The 21,974-nt window shown below is 44.7% G+C and overlaps 1 protein-coding gene across 1 annotated transcript in view; it reads right to left on the bottom strand.

Annotated features, from left to right (window-relative positions):
* Positions 1-977: 977 nt before the first annotated feature.
* The window catches only part of perm1a (PPARGC1 and ESRR induced regulator, muscle 1a), a 125,788-nt gene continuing 104,791 nt past the window's right edge, over positions 978-21,974 (bottom strand). Inside the window, exons 4-7 of the mRNA XM_069918359.1 lie at positions 16,166-16,281; positions 10,650-11,951; positions 5,330-5,443; positions 978-1,142 (exon numbers count right to left, since the gene is read on the bottom strand). Coding sequence (XP_069774460.1) covers positions 1,042-1,142; positions 5,330-5,443; positions 10,650-11,949 — 1,515 coding nt within the window. The 5' untranslated portion in view covers positions 11,950-11,951; positions 16,166-16,281 and the 3' untranslated portion in view covers positions 978-1,041. The remainder of the gene's footprint in view (positions 1,143-5,329; positions 5,444-10,649; positions 11,952-16,165; positions 16,282-21,974) is intronic.

Raw genomic sequence — 21,974 nt, 5'->3', positions numbered from 1 at the left:
GCCTCAGTGCCCACAGAACTGGAGATAAGTTATCCTCAAGCCCAAAGTGTTGCCAAAGAATGATTCTGTCGTTCTTTCTCCCTTCTTTCTTTCTTCTTTGGCTTGGTTTCGCGGATGAAGATTTATGGAGGGGTATGTCCATGTCTGCTGCAGGCTCGTTGGTGACTGACAAGTCCGAGGCGGGGCAGGCAGGCACAGTTGCAGCGGTTGCAAGGGAAAATTGGTTGGTTGGGGTTGGGTGTTGGATTTTTCCTCCTTTGTCTTTTGTCAGTGAGGTGGGCTCTGTGGTCTTCTTCAAAGGAGGTTGCACCAAATGTGGTGAGTCCCTCCTGTCTAAATTTTTAAAAATTAAAAAAAACCAGCCTCTTCCCCTCCACCATCAGATTTCTGAATGGAGAGTGAACCACAGACCACGACCTCCCTTTCTCCCATTTTGCACAAATTCATTTTTTAAATCTTGTATTTAGGAAATTGTGATTGTTAGTAATTTTTGCGCCTTGTTCTGCACCATAGCACTACTGCAAAACACCACACATTCATGACAATAAACCTGATTTTGATGGGGCTTCCATCCAACAGCTATCAGGCTCTTGAACCTCCCCATACTACCCTATCCCTGAACATAAACTAGTCCGGGTCCACCAAATATATATATATATATATATATATATATATATGTTTATCCTTTTATATTTATAATTTTTTTTGTTCTTGGTATATTGTGGTAATTTAATTTGTACTGTTGTAGTTAGTGTATCTTATGCACCAGTCTGGCTGCAGCAGGTAAGAATTTCCTACACTTGTATATTGTACTCATGTACATGACAACAAACTCTACTCATTACAAATTCAGCACCTGCTGATTTCCAAGAGATGGTAATATTTTGGCTTGTTCTCTATCTTGAATTTGAAACATTGAACGCCAAAAAGTGGACTTCCAATTACAGAGTCAAAATAGTGGCCAGATACACATCCTGTTGTTTGAAATGGTTTAATAGTTTCACAGAGAAACCTGAAGTATCCGTTGATCTCGAGGCTTTTTCACGTGGTGTGCTGAAGGGCCAAGAGTTTTTTGCGTTCTCTTTGGACGTGTCTCCTGAAGTATCTGACAGCAGAAATCGCACTGAGGTTCACAAACAATGCTGCAAAAACACAAACACATCCACAGGACCAGCAGATGAAATATCGTTTGTCATTTGTGAATCCTGGGTGCACAAAAAAAAAGACACACCACCGACTCTACACTCTCAGAAGCCTGAGAAAATATGGCACATCCTTGAGGTCTCTTAACAATTTTAACAGATGTACCACAGAAAATATCCTGTCCAGATGCATCACTGCGTGGGTCAGGAACTGCTCTGGCCAAGACCACGAGAAACTGCAAAGAGTTCTGAATGCAGCTCAGACCACCACACAAATTGACCTCCCCTCCATTCATTCCGGCTCTACCTCCCACTGCCACAGGAAAGCTGCCAATATATTAAAGACCTTTCCCATCCAGTAACACTTTCTTCCTCCTTCTGTTGAGTAGAAGATACGAGCTTGAAAACACAAACCTCCAGATTCAGGACAGTTTCTTTTTGCTGTTATCAGACTCTTGAATGGGCCTCCCATTGGTAATTCTCTACTTCTTTGTCTTGGTAATACAATACGCGCACTCTTTGACTTACTGCAACTCTACACCCTACACTTTGGTGTTATCATTCCAGTAACTCATACTTAAGCATGGGTTGACCTGCTTGGGTTGTGTGCAAAACAAATATTTTTTTTCTGTATTTCAGTACATATGACAATAAACAAAAGAATGTAGTTCAATTATTTGTCCCAACTCTGACTCCCTTTCCTTGTTGTAGTGTGGATTGTGGAGGATCATGTGACTTCTTTGCCTGGAACCCAATTGGAAATCGTATCACCTGCCAATCAAGGTTGGACTCTACCCACCCATTAGTGCACACCTAGCCATTGGTCCCTTTAAACACCTAGTGATTAACTGGGCCGGACACTCCAGCATACTGTGCTATAAAATCCACCACATGGAATAGTTCTTTTGCTCTTTGGTTTTGAGACGAGTCCTGCTCCAACCCAGGTTGTGAACTGTGGACAATGCCAGAGGAGTCATTGGTAAGGTGTGCACTTCACAGGGATCAAGGCCTTGAGATAGCATTGGAACTGTGCCCATGTTAGGCAAGGAACGATGGGTAGCATATTTTAATCCTTGGTTGTTATAAGTCTGAACACAGTTGCTAGTATTGGTAGTGTTAAGTTCGATGTGACTGGATTGTATTGTCCTTATGAGTGTTAGCAGTTGCTCATATTGGTAGTTTGAGTCCGATGTGACTGATTCATCTGTGCTTTGTGATTGAGAGTACTAGTGTGTGTTATTCCTGTTGCGATCCCCTTGTGTGTGTTTTAATAAAGATCCTTCCTGTGTTCAGCCTGTGTCCAAATTTGTTGCTCTTTGAACCCACTGAACTTTTCCCTTCCCACACAACACCTGCCTGGTGAACCAGTTTGGTGTTGAGGGACGTATCCATGGGCTACCTGCCATAGGGTCGCACGGCACTGAAGCAGGCCCTTCAGCCCATTGAGTCCACAACTGACCATCAAGCATCCATTTTGTCGATGTCTGCTCTCTACAGATTCCTCCACTCACTGACGCTGGAGCCAATTCATAGCAGCAGAGGAAGTGGGAGTGAACCAGAGCACCCTCAAGAAAACAACCACAGGAACTTGCAAACTCCAAATGAACAGCACCCAAGGTCACGATTGAGCCAGACTCTCTGGAGATGTGAAGCAGTGGTGTTAATATCTTATCAGCCAAGAAGTCTCCATTCACATGTTTCTGTGCACAGAGAGTCATTGAGGGCCCTTACCATCCAGCCCAGTATCGCTGAGACACAACCTTCAAGGAAGAGGTACAGGAACATAAAAACCAGGACTGCTGGGCTGGGAAACAGCTTCTTCCCGCAGGCAGTGAGACTGTGGAACAATCCTAGAAACCCACAAATTATTTTTTTAATTTGAATTTTACATTTAAAAATGTTTTATTTGCAGCACGGTAGAAGCCAATTCCAGCCATTTAAAGGGTGGGAGGAAACCCACGCAGACACAGGGAGAACGTACAAACTCTCCACAGACTGTGCGGGATTTAAATCCAGTTGCTGGTGCTGTAACAGTGTTCTGCTACATACGTTTGTGTGTAGGGTGTACTGTGTCTGTATGTGTGCACTATGGTCTGGAGGTACGCTGTTTCATCCAGGTTTTTTATATTTGGAACAAATACCTTGGAAAGGATGCAGAGGGGAAAGGTCATGGAGTGGGTTCACAGCCTCTGCCCCATACCCTATCACCTCTTGGTCCCAACACAGTTTTGTTCCCCTTTGTATCATCTCTTTTGCTCTTTAGTTTTGTTAAAGATTATTGGCCCTCTTATGGTTCCATCAGATCATCTGTGCCCCCTTATAAAGAAAAATCCTTTCTTTAGATTGAAGCTACTCTTGATATCTATCAGCTAAAGCTTACTGACATCACTGGCTTGAACAGACTAACATCATCAGCTGGAGGTTTAGCTCAATGCTATTACAGTGCCAGCGATCTGGGTTCCAATCTGCTGCTCTGTATAAGAAGTTTGTACGTTCTCCACGTGTCTGCATGGGTTTCCTCTGAGTGCTCCGGTTTTCTCCCACCCTCCAAAAACGTACAGGGGCTGTAGGTTAATTTGGGTGTAACTGGGCACCATGGGATTGAATGGCCGGAATTGGCTTCTACTGCACTGTAAATAAAAAATTTTAAATATAGAGATACTCTGGTTTTCTAGGAACCAAGGTCAATTCTAGTTGAACACTCAGCAGAACGATATTAACGCATAACCATAAGAAAGCCTACATTATACAGGTACACAATCCTTTATCCGGAACCCTTGGGGGGACAGTGTGTTTCGAATTTCGGAAAGCCAGATTTAAACCCACCCGAATCACGCTGTCATCCCCCCCCATCCACTCGCACTGCCGGACTCCTCTCGTCTGCCCGACTGCGCTGCCAGTGTGACCCCGCCCTGTCCGCCTGAGTCGTGCTGCCGGTCTCCCACCCGCTTGAGTCGTGCTGCCGGTTTTTCCCCCTCGCCCCATCCCCCAATTTGTGCTGCCATCTCTCCCCCTCACCCCACCCCCTCACACTGCCATCTCTTCCCCTCGCCCCCTTCCCGACTCATGCTGCCCGTCTCTCTCCCCATTTCCCGGATTTTGGAGCTTTCAGATTTTAGATGTCCGGATAAAGGATAATGTACCCGTATCTTCTACTGGCAATTACATGGATGCTGGGGATGAGGAGCAAAGTTGGAGATGAAAGGGGACTATCAGACAATGTTCCCTCTAATTTTTAGTAGTCAGTGTGTGCAAAAATCTGACATTGTGCAAATTTGTTTTCCTGTGACAAAAGAATGTGTCCACTGAATGCTTATGCAAATGTAAACTTGAAATTGTTTCAAGATCATTTGGGCACAGCCTATCTCTCATGGCTGATAAAACTGTATTGGCATGTTTTAATATCATACAAGTATGACTGCATTCTACGAAGTAACGTATTAAGATAATATTTTATTCTACATTATTTTAGGTAACTAACCTTTTGTGCGCACATTAATTTTCTTTGAGCATTGGTTGCAAATTGTGCATGTGAGCAAGTGCACAACTTAGAGGGAACAGTGCTATCAGGACCAAGGAAATAAAGGCAAGGTTAAGCTGTCCTTCCCTTGTGCCTGCTTCACCAGGCTAACCTTATTCTGCAGTGTTACATTCTTCCATTGACCCCCATATCCCTAGATCCAGAGAATGCATTGATCTATCTGCACTTGGTGACTGAGCCTCTTTTAGCCCTCTTGCCTCATGAAGGTCTGCAGCTTCATCAGTGGGACTAGTTTGCCCTCATATCCTAGATCCAGAGAATGCACTGATCTGTCTGGACTTGGTGACTGAGCCTCTTTTAGCCCTCTTGCCTCATGAAGGTCTGCAGCTTCATCAGTGGGACTAGTTTGCCCTCATGTGGTGGGTGGGTTTATGTAGAACCAATGTGTTGAGGGAGCAGGTAGTGAGTACGTCAGGTAATGACAATAAACCCTCATCCTCATTGACTTGGCCAATTAAACCTTGGAAGAACAAACCAAGGCAAATCTCAGGGTTTGCCTGCCTTTGAGGCCATCTTGCTAGAGAAGGGTTACTGAGGTCAAATGCATTACCTGCTGCAGGATGGTCTTGTGAACGCAAGCTCCTCCTCTAATTATGGACAGCCCTCAAGAGGTTCCGGTGCTAACCCGCGCCAAGTTAACACTCACCAGCTTTCCACACATCGGACTGGGAGGCTGCAGATTTCATCGCCCAGGAAGCACATGCGAAGCAGAATAAACACAGGTCGTTCCTTGTGCAGAACCGACACAACCCTCGTCTCCCTGAACATGATGGGAGAAACAACAAAGTTTACAAATCTTTCCCATTCCGTAGCTTCTGAGTGGAACAGTTGGTCAAAGCCAGAAAGTGTGATGGAGAGGTACAGCATAAAATCAACCTCTCCCCCCTCACCCAGCCCACCAGCCAGCACTGACCACTAACCACCCATCTTGTATTAGAAAAGTCATAGATTTTTTAGCATGGATACAGTCCCTTTGGCCAAACTTCTCCAGTCGATCCCAAGCCTGGATTGACCTCATAAACCTCAAAACTTTATATCTATCAGACAGCAGCAGCAATCATCAAGGATCCACATCACCCAGCGCACTCTCTGTTCTCGCTGCTGCCATCAGGAAAGAGGTATTGGTGACACAACACTCGCACCACCAGGTTCAAGAACAGCTGCTAACCCTCCACCACCAGACAAACTCAATCAGGAACTCCTTTAAGGACTCTTGCACTTTATTTTTTTTCCTCTCTGTATTGCAGTCAGTTTTGTTTATCTTGATGAAGGGCTCAAGTCTGAAATGTTGGTTCTGTATCTTTATCTTTGCTGTATAAAGAACACTGTTTGACTTGCTGAGTTTCTCCAGCTTTATGTTTTTACTTCAACTACAGTGTCTGCAGACTTTCATGTTTTACCTCTTGTTTACATGTGTACGTTGAGTCTGGGTTTTTTTTGCACTGCCAATAAGTGATAATTCTGCCTTGCCAGCAGGAAAAAGCAGCTCAGGGTTGTGTGATGCCATGTATGTTCACTAACTATAGATCTGAAATCTGAATTGTTATCTATCCACGTTTCCTGTCTAAATGTCTTTTCAATTTTACAATTATCCTCATTCCATATCTCCACCAAATGTTTATTTCTCCCCATATCCCCACTCTCCTCAGAATGCTTGGGAATGGAAACCTGGCCCATGGCTTTGATGCTGATCAACACAGAATGTAAACTCACCTTCCTGCACCAGTCTATGGCCTTGGGGCTCACAGCTCTCCAAAGCAGCAACTGGGGTAAGAGTCTCTGATTCCATCACCCTTCCAACCAGTGAGTTCAGACCCCCATCATACTCTGGGTGTAAATAATCTACTGTTTTTTTTTAATCTTCTCTAGTGCTACACTAAAGCATTACACTGGACAATGAAGATTTTTGCTTCCTGAACACTTTTGGGTGTATTTTATAGATTTTGGGCTGTTAATTATTAAAATCCCCTTAAAATTTTCCTATCCCGTACTGTTTTCATGGCAACTACAGAGACCAAACTACATCCAGCTGATTGACAATATGTTTCAAGCAGACAGAACCATGCAACATGTCATTGAGAATTCATTTTCTGCCTTCACACTTGGACTCCTTCCCTGCTCATCTTGGTGCAGTCAGTGACGAACACGTGAAAATTTTCACGAGGACATTGTGACCATGGAAAAATGGTATCAGGGCAACTGGAATCCATCAATGCTGGCCGACTATCGTTGGACACTGACATGAGAGGCATCAGATGCTGAGTACAAATGAAAATCAGCAGCAAAACGTTTTTAGGTCACTAACACAATGTGTCATCATTATTATCTGATTAAACATGCTAAATTCAATAAAAAATCATTTCCTATTTCTCCAATTTTCTACATGATACAGCCAATCTGAAATTACCTTTGTGTTTAGCTTGAAACTTCAAGCTAAACATAATCCCCAATTTGTTTTCAGGAAACAAAACTTTTTTATAAAATTGTTCAATGTGTGTACGATTATAATGTCCCAGTTAAACTACCTGTACTACTATTATATAATACAGTAAAACCTGGCACCTGTGGAGATTGGTAGATGCCGGATAAGTGAATTTTCCAGTTGCTTGAGATTGTGTGTTGCGTAATTGATGAACTAACAGTGAGGCGTGCCAATTTTAAAATTCTGTATTTTTGACCTCTATCTTCTGCCAATATTTTATTTGCCAGTTGCTTGAATTCTGGATAATAGGGGTTTTACTGTATATTTCTCTGAAATCATCCAGTCTTTGGGTCTGTGTTTTTCCCAGAAACTGGAAACTGCTGACAATAGTGAATGGTGGTTAAAGCATCTGCTCCATGCCCTCTGGTTGGACATCATGCTTGGCACAGACATGCTCCTGTGCTCTACTGTTTTATGTTCTTGTTCATTACGTTAATCTCAAAGCAGAGGTCCTGCAGTGGTTTCATCTAAAGTTCAAGGCATCATTCGAAAAGACAGGTGGTGAGTTTCCTCATGCCCCTCTCCAACTGATGAAAACAGATGTATCCAGTGCCCATTTCATTTTTTGCTCTTGCCCTGCCTTGTTTCTCCAAAACCTTACAGGATCCTCACCACCCAGGCCATCCCCTCCTCTCAATGATACCACCGGGAAGGAGCCTGAAGATGAACACCAAAACAGCTTCTTCCCCTTTGCCATCAGATTTCTAAATGGACAATGAACCACAGACACTACCTCACCTTTCCTCTTATTTTTCACTAATTTATTTATTTTTTAAAATGTAATTATAGCAATTTTTTGCAGCTGTAAAATTTGGTGACATGTGTTTAGGACAATAAATTCTGATTCTGAACTCCAGATCCATAATATTGGCTTTGGAAACCTCAGGGATGAAGTAAGGTGTGACAGAATGGTTGGTACGGTTAGCATACGGTTAGTGCAACCTGTGACCCGGGTTCGAATTCCACACTATCTGTAATGATTTTGTTCATTCTCCCCGTGTCTGTGTGGGTTTCCTCCGGGTGTTCTGGTTTCCTCCTACATTCCAAAATGTGTGTGGGATTAGTAGGTTAATTGGTCACATGGGCGTATTGGAGTGACACAGGCTCATGGCTCGGGTGGGCCCGTTACCATGCTAGATCTCTCTTTTCAATTTCTAATGTAGCTCTGGGCCTTTCTATGGCAAATGGGATTATTGCAGGTTGGCAATTTGGCTAGCATGGGTGAGTTGGGCTGAAGGGTCTGTTTCCAAGCTGAATATCATTATGACTGTCTCAAATTCAAGTATACCTCTCCCTTTGCACCTGATACCTGGGGGAGTAAATGTTACTTACTGGTGTTGAGATCACCCCAAAATGGACAATAGGTAGAAGACTATCAGGTTAATTGTATCTTAGATATTGGGCAGAGTTAAAAACAAAAGATAAACAGGGTCCAAAAAAATCCAAACTATACTCAGGCACTTTTCCTCAGAAGGTCTAAAATATACTGAGGATTACAATAGTGGTTGAGAAAAACAGAAGAGCCAAGAAATGGCCCTTCTCTGTATGGCCCATCACTGGTCACTCCCCATGACTGCAGCTATAACTGACGCTAATTGACTCCATGATTTGGAGCAGATTCTGGGACTATTTAGCTGGGCCAGAAAGATGGTTGCTTGCCTGTTCAGCCTGAAGGCTGGAGTTAGCAAACAAGGATTGGGGAGAGATAACTGGAAAAGTAAAATGGCATGAGTCAATGTTACAATATTTCTGCATGCTTGTTAATAGATCTGCTGAGTAGGTCTCTCTGTTACACTGACTCAATTACATTTCAATGCATTTTTTACTGTTCAGAAACAAGGTGAGGACTGTTGACACCTCAAAAATCTTATCACCTGCATAACAGATCGGCATTGAGTTCCATTCACACTTCACCCTTGCAGTCTGGCAATTCACCAATGTTAACATTTTTTGCCTTGTTTTTTTCCAGAGGAAATAGTTACAGGAGGAGGCCATTCTGCCCTTTGTGCCTCCACTACCTGATTATATATCCTCCATATCCTATTTCCTCCACACTCCTTGAGCCATAAGGGCCACCTCCAACTCCTTTTTGAATATATCTAACGAACTGGCCTCAACAACTCTCCACAAGTTCACACAAGTGAAGATTTTTCTCCTCATCTCATTGTGAAATGGCTTCCCCTTTTCCTGTCTGAAAGGAGTTTATATGTTCTCCCCATATCTGCATGGGTCTTTTTCCCACAGGTGCTCACTTTCTTCCCACCATCCAAAACATATGAGGTTGTAGACTAATTGGGTGTAATTGGCAGGAATCAGATTCTGCCTTGCTGTGAAATAAAATTTAAAATTTAAAAATTCTCCTTAGACTGTGACCCCCTGTTCTGGACATCCCCAATATTGGGAACATTCTTCCTGCATCTGACCTGTCCAGTCCTGTCAGAATTATACCTGCCTCCATGAGAACCCCACTCATTTTTCTCAATCCCTGTGAGTATAACCCTGGTGTACCCAGTCTTTCTTCATCCATCCTCCTGTCATCCCAGAGATCAGTCTGGTGAACCTTCACTGCACCCCCTCAATAGCAGGCATGCTCCTCCTCTGATTAGGAGACAGAAAGTGCACCCAGTACTCATGGTCTCCTCACCAAGGCCCGAGGCTGCAACAAGGCCCTTCTCTCATCATCCCTGAACGTAGAGGCTTGCCTGAACACTTCAGGGGGCATTTGACTGTGGGTCACACATAGGCCAGATCAATGAAGGGGAGGCGCAGATTATATTAAATCATTTATTTTAATAAATTGATTTTCTCGAGCTGGCAATGCAAGGTGGTGCAGAAGAGGAGATGAGGTTTAGGACACATCAGACACGATCACATAAAACAGCAGGGCGGCTTTGAAGGGCAGAGTGGCCTAGATTCTCATTTCACCTTCTGACGCGTGGTGGAATTTCAACCGATATATCAATTCAAGGATCATTCAGTCAATTAGTAACCACTTGCTACAATATGGAAGCTCAAGATGAAATGGAGGCAGGAATGAGGGGAGATTTGATAGAGGTATTTAAAATTATGAGGGGGATAGACAGAGTAAATGTAGGTAGGCTTTTCCCATTGAAGATAGGTGAGATACAAACCAGAGGTCATGGGTTAAGGGGAAAAGTTGAGGGGGAACATTAGGGGGAAAATCTTCACAGAGTGGTGGGAGTGTGGATCAAGCTGAAGTGGTAAATGCAGACTAAATTTTAATATTTAAGAAGAATTTGGACAGGTACATAGATGGGAGGGGTATGGAGGGCTATGGTCTGGGTGCAGCTCAGTGGAACTAGGAATAAAAATGATTTGGCACAGACTAGAAGGGCCGAAAGGGCCTGTTCCTGTGTTGTAATGTTCTATGGTTCTGGACAAGCCTACTTTTTCCTCAGATGTTGAATTACCCTCTTGTCAATGATCGGCCATCTATACAGATTGAGAATTTTTTACAAGGTACCTCTCCGCACAATGCTTTCCATGACAGCCAGGCTTCTGTCAACTGGTGAGTACGTCACCAACGTCCCGTCCAACGACCCAAGGTCAGGGTAAGCTTCGACCTTCACTCTTTCGGTGGTGTTTGTCACCCTGGCAGGCACTAATGCTGGCTGCCTTTTCTTTGTGGTTTGTAAGTAATTCCATACAAAGGTCTTAATAGCTGTCAATAAATTAATTTCCCTGCGCTGGTTGCTGTCTGGATCAGTGTGCTTGGAAGGCACATGCAAGAGGAGAGAGCTTTGATCCCTTTCCTCTCCATAGTCCATGTAAAAATACTCATAAATCTCTGGGACTGTGATGGAATAGTCTGTCTTGCATTTTCCTTCTGCTACCAAGTTTTCAGACATTGATTCTGCCCCATTCGATGGCTCCCTGGTCATCAAAACCTGGCTGTTGTTGGATACAGTGACAAAGCTCTGTGCAATCAAATCCTCCCCACATGGGCTTTGACAATGACCTTCAGGATGCTGGCTGTCCTTACTGTGCTGCTTTTGTGAGCTCACGTCTTCCTGGACTGCTTTGTCACCCTCCCCAGATTCCTGAGCAACCTCTGTGTGCTCAAATCCAGTGCCTATGAACTCATCCTTGGCCCTCTCTATATGGTTTGGATAGTGGTCACCGTGAAGGTCATCTCTTATGTAGTCATCCATTTCCAATATGGTACTGGGCCCAGCACTGGCATTTGCAACCTTAGACTGACATACTGGGTTTTGTGCCTGAGAAATGGATGTTGGTGTAGAGCGCAAATATTCACCTGTGGAAGTCATGGGACACTGGCTTCTGGAGGAATGGACTTGGTTGCCGGAAATCACAAATATCTGTGGACTCCTGGTTGAATTGTTACTTGAGATCAGTTGACTTCTGGCCATGAGAAACTGATTTACAATTTCCAGTTCAAATTCCTCTTCGCTGCCAGACCAAACATCTTCACCGGGACATGACTGACATTTATTTTCTGGAGAAAAGCGGCTTTCCAACGTGGGCAACGTTCTGTCTTGCAACACTGGCTGTCCCAGAACCCTTCCCACGGTTCTCCACTCAGTTGACGCACGTCTGTCAGGGGTCTGGTGGAGCTTGTGGAAGTTGATCCTTCTGCTGCGTTTGTGGCGAGAAGGCAGGATCGGGTCGGAATTGTCACTGAGGTCAGTGTCTTCAGAGGTGACCAGGGAAGCCTGTTGGACACTCCTGCACTCCTCAGGGACACAGTCAAATAAATGCCAGTCTCTCTCACATTGGTCGAAGCTGTACCCAAAATTATCCATCCCTGAAACCAGAAAGGATGAAGATGTAACAAAGGAAATGCAAAGGATTCCAAGAGCAACATTAAGGGTGAAACAGTTATTACAGTGACTGGGTCAAAGGTTTGAATCTGGTGCTGTCTGTAAGGAGTTTGTATGTTCTCCCTGTGTCTGCGTGGATTTTCCCCAGGGGATCTGGTTTCTTTATTTTTTTACATGTGTATATTGAGCTCAGTTTATTTTGCCTTACCAATAAGTGGTAATTCTGCCTCACCAGCAGGAAAAAAGAATCTCAGGGTTGTATGTGATGTCATGTATGTACACTAATAATAAATCCGAAATCTGATTCTGAAGTAATGGTCTTGGGTCAGAAAAAAAGCATCAAAGTGGTTTGTGATGCACACGTCTTTAATTTACTTTGGTCCAATATCAGAACATGAGAAAAGTGAATTGGCTTTTTGTTCTGTGGGAGTAATGTCTCAACTGTGTGGAGTTTACACATTTTTCCCATGACCGCGTAGGTTTCCCCCAGGAGCTCCAGTTTCTTCCCCCACCCCCACCCACCCCCCCCCCACGCCCCACATTCCAAAGGCCCATGGGGCTGGTTGGTCAATTGCTCCTGGTGGAATGTTGGGAGAATAAAATTGGGATTCAGAATCAGTGTAAAATGGGTTAGTGGACCATAGGGTTTGTTTTTGATCCTCTATGACTTTGCCGTGTGGTGTTGGGTAGAGCAGAGTTCAGGGGTCAATCCAAAAATGCTGCAGATGCTTGCAGGACACACCAGCCTTTAGCAGAAACATTAGTTCTCTTCCTCCCCCCACAGATGCTGCCTGGCCTGTTGAATATCTCCAGCAGTTTTCTTTTTATCGCAGATTTTCAGCGCCTCCTGCATTTAGCTTTTAGAAGGAGTTTCAAGATACTGTCATTTTTCCTGCATAAAGATCCTGCTTCCAAGGTTTGTGGGAGCTAGCATCTAATCCTTCTAATTTTCAGATTTCTGATTTATTGTCAGAGTACATAATGACATCTCATACAACTCTGAGGTTCTTTTTATGAGTTCTACACTTTGGTGAGCCTCTAGCCAAGGATTCCTTCTTTGAGAAGACATTCACAATTCTTCCTTTCAGTATCTCAGGATGCTGACGTCTGCCAGTCTCTTAAATGTTAAGCTCTGTCTCCAAATGGTGTCCAGACACAGAGAAAGGTATTGTAGCTGCTCAGAAACAAGTTGTAGATATGGGCAGCTGCCCATGTCCTTCCATGGAGCAAGGCTTCAGTGCCTTGAGTCTGCAGCACTGAGGACAATCAATGCAAGAGCTTTTCCTGTTCATGTTGTTTGGGTAGTACCACGCGTAAGACCACAAGATAAAGGAGCAGGTTGGCCATTCAGCCCATTGAGTCTGTTCCATCATTCAATCTCCCACTCAGCCCCATGCCCCTGCCTTCTCCCCATAACTTTTAATATCTTGTCTATTCAGATAGCTATCGATCTCTGCCTTAAATACACCCAATGACTTGGCCTACACAGCCGCCCGTGTTAGCAAATTTCAGAGGTTCACCTCTGGCGATGTGGGGTGTGAGGAGGATGTCGGGAAAATGCAGAGGGACTTGGACAGGTTGGGGGAGTGGGCTGCTGAATGGAAGATGACGTTCAATGTGAGCAAATGTGAGGTTATCCATTTTGGGGGCAATAATAGGAAAGCTGAGTATTATTTAAATGGAGACAAGCTAGGGAGTGGGGAGGTGCAAATGGATCTGGGTGTACTTGTTCACCGGTCACTGAAGGCTAACATGCAGGTTCAGAAAGCTGTGAAGAAGGCAAATGGCATGTTGGCTTTCATAAAGAGGGGATTGGAGTATAGGAACAGAGACGCCCTTCTGCAGTTGTACAGGACCCTGGTGAGACCCCATCTGGAGTATTGCATCCAGTTCTGGTCTCCAATTTTGAGGAAGGACATACTAGCTATAGAGGGTGTGCAGCGCAGATTTACAAGGTTAGTTCCAGGGATGGCGGGGTTGACATATGCTGAAAGGCTAGAAAAAATGGACTTGTATCTGATGGAGTTTAGAAGGATGAGGGGGGACATGATTGAGGTATACAAAATTATCAGGGGGATAGACAGGGTGAAGTCGGATTACTTGTTCCCAATGATGGGGGAGATGAGGACTAGAGGGCATAGTTTAAGAATACAGGGTAGGCCCTTTAGGACGGAGATGAGAAAACATTTTTTTACCCAGAGAAGTGTGAATCTGTGGAATGCTCTGCCACAGAGGGCGGTAGAGGCAGATTCGCTGATTATGTTCAAAAGAGAGTTAGATAAGACTCTAGTGGGCAAAGGAGTTAAGGGTTATGGGGATAAAGCTGGAAAGGGGTACTGATGGTAGTGATCAGCCATGATCTGTAAAATGGCGGTGCTGGCTCGACGGGCTGAAGGGCCTACTCTAGCTCCTATTGTCTATTGTCTCTCTGGCTGAAGAAATTCCTCTGCATCTTTGTTTTAAATGGGTACCCTTCAATCCTGAAGTTGTGCCCTCTTGTTCCAGACTCCCCTACCATGGGAAACAAATGTCACATCTACTCTGCAAAGGCCTTTCAAAATGCTTCTATGAGGTCCTCCCTCATTCTTCTGAACTCCAAGGAGTACAGTCCAAGAGCCATCAAACACTCCTCATATGCTCCAGAATTTATTATTGTGAATTTTCTCTGAACCTTCTCCAATGCCAGCACATCCTTTCTTAAGCAAGGAGCCCAAGACTATAACCCTTATTCCAAGTGAGGCCTCACCAGGGCCTTATAAAGCCTCAACATTACATCCCTGCTCTTGTATCCTATCCTCTAGATGTGAACGCCAACATTGCATTTGCCTTCTTTACCACAGACTGAACCTGGAGTTTAACCTTTAGAGGATTCTGCACGAGGGCTCCCAAGTTCTTTCGCACCTCCAAATTTTATAATTTCTCCCCATCCAAATAATCATCTGCCCTTTTATTCTTTCTACCAAAGTGCGTGATCGTACACTTTCCAACAATGTATTTCAATTGGCTCTTCTTTACCCATTCTAATCCACTTTTTAGCTCACAGAACCCTTTTTGGGGAGCACTTGGAAATCACGGAACCCCAATCATCATTTACAGTTTAAAATACCTGGTTTATACACAAGCAAAGTAAGAAAATAAATAAACTCACCAGTGGCAGATTAACTGTCACCTGACCCTAGGATGAGCTTTATTAAGGCCCTTCGACCTTGCTCTGCTCTGACACTCATCGCTCTCCACTGCAGCTCAGGCAATCACCGATGACCCTCACTCCCCGCCACAAGCCTGGCTACCCCTGCTGCCCCTTGATCCCCACTGTGGCCCAGGCCACTCCCGCTGCCCTTTGCTCCCCGCCATAGCCAGGCCTATCCTGTTGCCTTTCACTGCTTGTCGGGTCGATACCTCCGACCGCACACCCTCACTGCATCTCCCCTGTCCAGCCTGCTTGTGGATTCCTCAAAAATTGCAGTAGGTTTGTCCAGCAAACCTCTGTAGGTTCTCTGTAATTTCATCCTTGACAATCAATGATTCATCCTGCATTCTAGAAAATCTAAGAGTAGGCCATTCAACCAATCAAGTCACCTCCACTGCTCAAAAGAATCATGGCTGATCTGACCGGACAAGCCTGTCCTTTCTCCTAAAGGGTCAGGAGTCTGTGGAACTTGTTGCCACAGACGGCTGTGGAAGCGAGGTCGTTTGGTGTATTTACAGCAGAGATTAACAGGAATACGATAAGTCAGCGCGCGCATCGAGGATTATGGGGAGAAAGCCAGGATGTGGGGCTGAGTGGGAGGATGGACCAGCTCATTAGGATGGCAGAGCAGACTCAATGGGCCAATTGGCCTACTTCTGTTCCAATATCTTCTGATTGTGATCTTAACCTTGGGTTCACTTCCTGATCAGAAATCTAACAATCATAAATATACCCGTGGATGCTGCCTCTACTAATACTCCAGGGAAATGAGTTAAATGGGACTCCCCCTCGTGAAGAAAGGTACAATAAATGCATCTATTCGGAATCTCTCAGGGAGATTCAGGAATCAAAATCTTATATCTGCATCGGGTCATGAGTAAAAAGCAAACCCTTATTAAAATTAACCCCCAAAAAGGTCTCAGCAATGTGATTACCTGTGCTGTGATTTGCTCCCATTTCATTGAAGCAGTGAGAGATCTATGTAGTTTAAGAGAGAAAGTTACTCACCTTGTTTCCTGCAGCGTCAGTTAGCAGAGGACAGTGAGGACTGCTTCCACTCTCCAATGTGAACATATCAGAGGTTGACCTTTGATTGGACATGGAATCTTGCAGCAGTAGCTCGACTGGAAAATTAAAAATAGACCTGCCTATCATCATGTGGACTTCATTTAGCTTTGTAGCTTGCCGTCAGCAGAGTGCTACTGCTTTACAGGCCACTGATGGAAATAGAAAGTACACGAGACAGGAACTTCGAAGAGGATCCTGATTCGGGTCGCGACCCAAAACATCGACAATTCCTGTCTCCCCACGAATACGCTGAGCGTATTGGTTTATTTTGCTTAAGATCCGTGGTGCCGTGCCTCTAAGTTGGAAGGATATTCTAGTTGAGTGAAACAAAGAAGTCTGCAGGCACTGTGATTGTAGTAAAAACAGACAGAAATGCTGGGGGAAACTCAGCCAGTCTCGCAGTGTCCATAGGAGGTATTAATCAGAAATGATAAAAGGAAAGGTGAAAATTAATTTTGGCTCTGAAAAGAGACAGAGGGAAAAGGGAAGAGAGAGAGAAAGAGAGCTGGAGGGAAGGAAACAGTGGGAAGAAGATTGGGGAGGGGGTTTCTAATGGAAACTGGAGGTCAATGTTAATGCCATCCAGCTGGAGGGTGCCTAGACAGAAGATGAGCTGTTGTACCTCCAATTTGCGGGTGGCCTCAGTCTGGCAGTGCACGAGACCATGGACAGACATATCAGCAAGGTAATGGGATGGGGAATTGAAATGGGTGGCCACTGGAAGATCCACGTTATTGCAGTGGACAGGTGCTCAATGAAGCGATCTCCCAGTCTGCGCCCAGTCTCTCTGATGTAGGGGAGACCAATTCCCACCTTTCCTCTTATCCTATCCAATGAACACCATTTGTCTGTTGGTCTGGACTGCTCCCCTCCCTTTCTATCCACAGCCTTTAATTCAGACGGCTGTCTTTTTACACTAACACCTTGAGGAAGGGCTCAGGCCTGAAACATCAGTAATATATCTCTACCAGCTGAGTTCCTCCAGCATTACTGTGTTTGCACATTATTGACCTGACCCTGCTCGCCCTCTGGTGCCAAAACCTGGCATTGACACTTTTCTTTGTGATGCTTCTGCCAAGGGTGAATGTTCCTGAAATCTTGTAAAACACAATGAAGTTAAAAGAACATCTGACACAGTCTCAATCAACAGGTTGAAACGACATATATTGATGGTCCATGGTCTGCGTCAGTCAGAATTAGAGGACCAGTTGCACCCTTGCCAGTCAGACTGTGCATTGCCTGTCACATTCCACCTTAAGTATTCCCTATGCCTCAAGTGCTCTGTGATTAGTAAAGGATTACTTAAGGTGGTCTGTGAGTGGGAAGGGAAGGTTGAGAATCACTGCTCTAGACCCAATTGTAACTGAAATATTTTGTGTGAGAAAAATTGACACTGGCCCATTTCCTTTGGACTTATGAAACCGTACATATAATGAGTCAATTAAGTACGATTAACACAGTGGTTTTCAAACTTTTTCTGGAATATTTAAGGTGGAATGTGAGTTTAGGGGGCAGTTTGAAAAACACTGTCCTAAACTCTCCCACCATGGGAAACAACTTTTCTGCATCTACATTCAAAACATTCAAAATGTTTCAATGCGATCTCCCCTCATTTTCCTAAATTCCAATAAATACAGGCCAAGAGCTGTCAAACTTTCCTCATACTACAGTCCTTTCATTCCTGGAATCATCCTAGTGAACCTCCTTTGCACCCTCTCCAACATCAGCATACCTTTCCTTAAATGAGGAGACCAAAACTGCTCACAATACTCCAAGCGTGGTCTCATCTTGTCAAGGGTCAAGATGCTGAGCTGGGGAGGGTGGGGTCTTTTGTTCAGAAGTGACGGACCAGAGGAGAGGGTCCGGATTAAGAGTCAGGACTTGGTCCCTTAAGGAGAAAGGGATCAGTGTACACAGCTGGGAAGGGCATAGTGTTGAGGTTGGAGATCAGGGTGTTAGGATTTGAACTAGATACAATGACCCTTTGGTTATATGTTTGTCAGATTTGGTTTGAAATGTTTGAGCAGGGTCAGAGGACGCGTAAAGGTAACTGAACAGGTCAATTAACAAGTTGGGACTTTATTCCCTGGAGCATAGAAGAATGAGGGGAGATTTGATGAAGGTATTTAAAATTATTAGGGGGATAAACAGAGTAAATTTAGGTCAGCTTTTGCCACTGAGGGTAGGTGAGATACAAACCAGAGGACATGGGTTAAGGATGAAAGGGGAAATGTTTAAGGGAACTTCTTCAAACAGAGAGTGGTGGGAGTGTGTAATGAGCTGCCAGATGAAGTACTGAATGCAGGCTCAATTTTAATATTTAAGAAGAATTTGGACAGGTACATGGATGGGAGGGGTATGGAGGGCTATGGACCAGGTGTCGGTCAGTGTGACCAGGCAGATAAAGAGCCAAAGGGCCTGCTTTCTGTAATGTGCTATGCTTCTATGATTCCATTTGTCCTGGGAACCAGGCAGTGAACACACACAACTCACACAGTATCCTGTACAATCAGTCATTTCACACCCTGACTCCCACAATCACTCATCCTTTCCATTATTGGAATAATCTCATCTTTCTATTTGTAAAATACCTTTCACACATTTGCAAAACATTCCCAGAAGCTGAGATCTCACAAACACATGAAGTTTCGTGGGAAATAGCGACTCTACCCATTCACAGGAATGCCTGGGATATGTTGAGACTTGCTTTAAAACCACGGACAGCTTTTCTCATCTTTTCTGTCAAAGTGAATGTAAAAGTTGTTCCCTAATCTCACTGGAGTCCAGGTTAATGTGGCCCATGGGATTTGTCTCTCCAACCCTGCCTCTCTTTTATGGTCCTAGAGGGTTGGAGGCGAGATCACTATTTAAAGAAGAGGGGAGATAAATCTTAGGAAGATAGAGGATGGTTGAGGGCTCTGGAGAACTGACGTGGAAAGAGCTGAGATAGATAATGTTGAACAGTGGGAGAGGGGATAATATGGTAAATTTGTTCAAGACATTAATGAGGTCAAATTTGTATGCAGTTTTGATCACCAAGTTACAGAAAAGGTATAAAAACACAATGCTGGAGAAACTCAGCAGGTCAAACAGTGTCCTTTATAGAACAAAGATAAAGAAACATTATCAATGTTTCGGGCTTGAACCCTTCATCAAACCCTGACTCTGAAGGGACTCTCTTTTGCTTCTCTCTGACTGTTAGGGGGCGCCTGTGGCGAATCTTTGTCTGTCTTACAGTAGACTAAAAGAGATTTTGTTCGCAGTTAGTGCAACACTGTAACAGCCCCAGCAACCAGGGTTCGAATCCCGTGCTGTCTGTAAGGAGTTTGTACGTTCTCCCCATGTCTGCATGGGTTTTCCCCAGGAGCTCCGGTTTCCCCCCCCATCATTCAAGCGTACCAGGAGTTATAGGTCAATGGGGTATAATTGGGCAGCACGAGCTTGTGGGCCAGAACGGGCTGTTACCATGTTCTATGTCTAAATTTAGATTTAAATTAAATTTAAAAGAGTAATATTATATTTTCTGTCTTATCACATGACAATAAAAGAATGTTGAAAATCCTGAAAGCTTGAGATTGATACTCCCACCCCAACAGACACATATTTCCCTTTTGCCTTTTTTATTATTTAAATAAACACACGTGCAAATGAGACACATAGAAAGGCTCCTCACAATCTTCTTCTTGTTTTTGTCTGAATGTTTGGGTCTCTACAGAGGGGTGATAAACACTTCTCTTTGCTTCAAAGCATCATTTCCACTCAAGAGTCCTTGCCTGATTTGTAGTGGGAGGTGCTCTTTCAACAAAAAGCAGGCAGGCAGGTTGACTCAGCCAGAGAAAACTCCTGGGAAGGGGCAGGAAAGGGTGAAGTGAGCTCATTACACCTGACCGAAACCATGAGAGGCCTGACACATTGAGGTTTCGCTTTGCGAGGCGTGGCTCTGGCGTATCGGGTCTGTAGCCTGGGAGCATGGAGCTGATGAGGGCTGTCTGATCTCACTCCATTTAAATAAACTTCTGCCTGCCGTTCTCTGCTGATTCCCACTGCCGGAGGGTGCTGTCCTTTGACCCTTGTGGGGATGCGTCATCCAATAAAGCCTGCCTGGGAGAGGGGTTGGAAATGGTTGTGTTTTTGCACTGAGGACTGGAGAACACTGTTATGTCAACTTGTACTTGTGCAATCAGGTAACAATAAAATTGAGTTGATTTTATTATCATAAACATTGCACCAAAATTCATACTTGGTGTAGCTGAACAGGTACTTGTAAAGAAATACGAGAATAGTAAATGAATTGAATGAATTTAATTTTAATTTAGACACACAGCACGGTAACAGGCCCTTTCAGCCCAATTTACACCCAATTACCCTACAATTCCCAGTATGTTTTTTGAACGGTGGGAGGAAACTGGAGCCCCTGGGGAAAACCCACGTAAACATGGGAAGAACACACAAACTCCTTACAGACAGTATGGGATTTAAGCCCTGGTCCTGAAGGCTGGTGCTGTAATAGCGTTGCACTAACCACTTTTCTTTGGCTTGGCTTCGCGGACGAAGATTTATGGAGGGGGTAAAAAGTCCACGTCAGCTGCAGGCTCGTTTGTGGCTGACAAGTCCGATGCGGGACAGGCAGACACGGTTGCAGCGGCTGCAGGGGAAAATTGGTTGGTTGGGGTTGGGTGTTGGGTTTTTCCTCCTTTGCCTTTTGTCAGTGAGGTGGGCTCTGCGGTCTTCTTCAAAGGAGGTTGCTGCCCGCCAAACTGTGAGGCGCCAAGATGCACGGTTTGAGGCGATATCAGCCCACTGGCGGTGGTCAATGTGGCAGGCACCAAGAGATTTCTTTAGGCAGTCCTTGTACCTTTTCTTTGGTGCACCTCTGTCACGGTGGCCAGTGGAGAGCTCGCCATATAACACGATCTTGGGAAGGCGATGGTCCTCCATTCTGGAGACGTGACCCACCCAGTGCAGCTGGATCTTCAACAGCGTGAACTCGATGCTGTCGACCTCTGCCATCTCGAGTACTTCGACGTTAGGGATGAAAGCGCTCCAATGGATGTTGAGGATGGAGCAGAGACAACGCTGGTGGAAGCGTTCTAGGAGCCGTAGGTGATGCCGGTAGAGGACCCATGATTCGGAGCCGAACAGGAGTGTGGGTATGACAATGGCTCTGTATACGCTTATCTTTGTGAGGTTTTTCATTTGGTTATTTTTCCAGACTCTTTTGTGTAGTCTTCCAAAGGCGCTATTTGCCTTGGCGAGTCTGTTGTCTATCTCATTGTCGATCCTTGCATCTGATGAAATGGTGCAGCCGAGATAGGTAAACTGGTTGACCGTTTTGAGTTTTGTGTGCCCAATGGAGATGTGGGGTGGCTGATAGTCATGGTGGGGAGCTGGCTGATGGAATACCTCAGTTTTCTTCAGGCTGACTTCCAGGCCAAACATTTTGGCAGTTTCCGCAAAGCAGGACGTCAAGCGCTGAAGAGCTGGCTCTGAATGGGCAACTAAAGCGGGATCGTCTGCAAAGAGTAGTTCACGGACAAGTTTCTCTTGTGTCTTGGTGTGAGCTTGCAGGCGCCTCAGATTGAAGAGACTGCCATCCGTGCGGTACCGGATGTAAACAGCGTCTTCATTGTTGAGGTCTTTCATGGCTTGGTTCAGCATCATGCTGAAGAAGATTGAAAAGAGGGTTGGTGCGAGAACACAGCCTTGCTTCACGCCATTGTTAATGGAGAAGGGTTCAAAGAGCTCATTG

The sequence above is a fragment of the Narcine bancroftii genome, chromosome 2 (assembly GCF_036971445.1).
Source record: "Narcine bancroftii isolate sNarBan1 chromosome 2, sNarBan1.hap1, whole genome shotgun sequence".
Classification (NCBI taxonomy): Eukaryota; Metazoa; Chordata; class Chondrichthyes; order Torpediniformes; family Narcinidae; genus Narcine; species Narcine bancroftii.
Note: the sequence above shows the minus strand (reverse complement) of the source record. Positions and strands in the feature narration are given on the sequence as shown.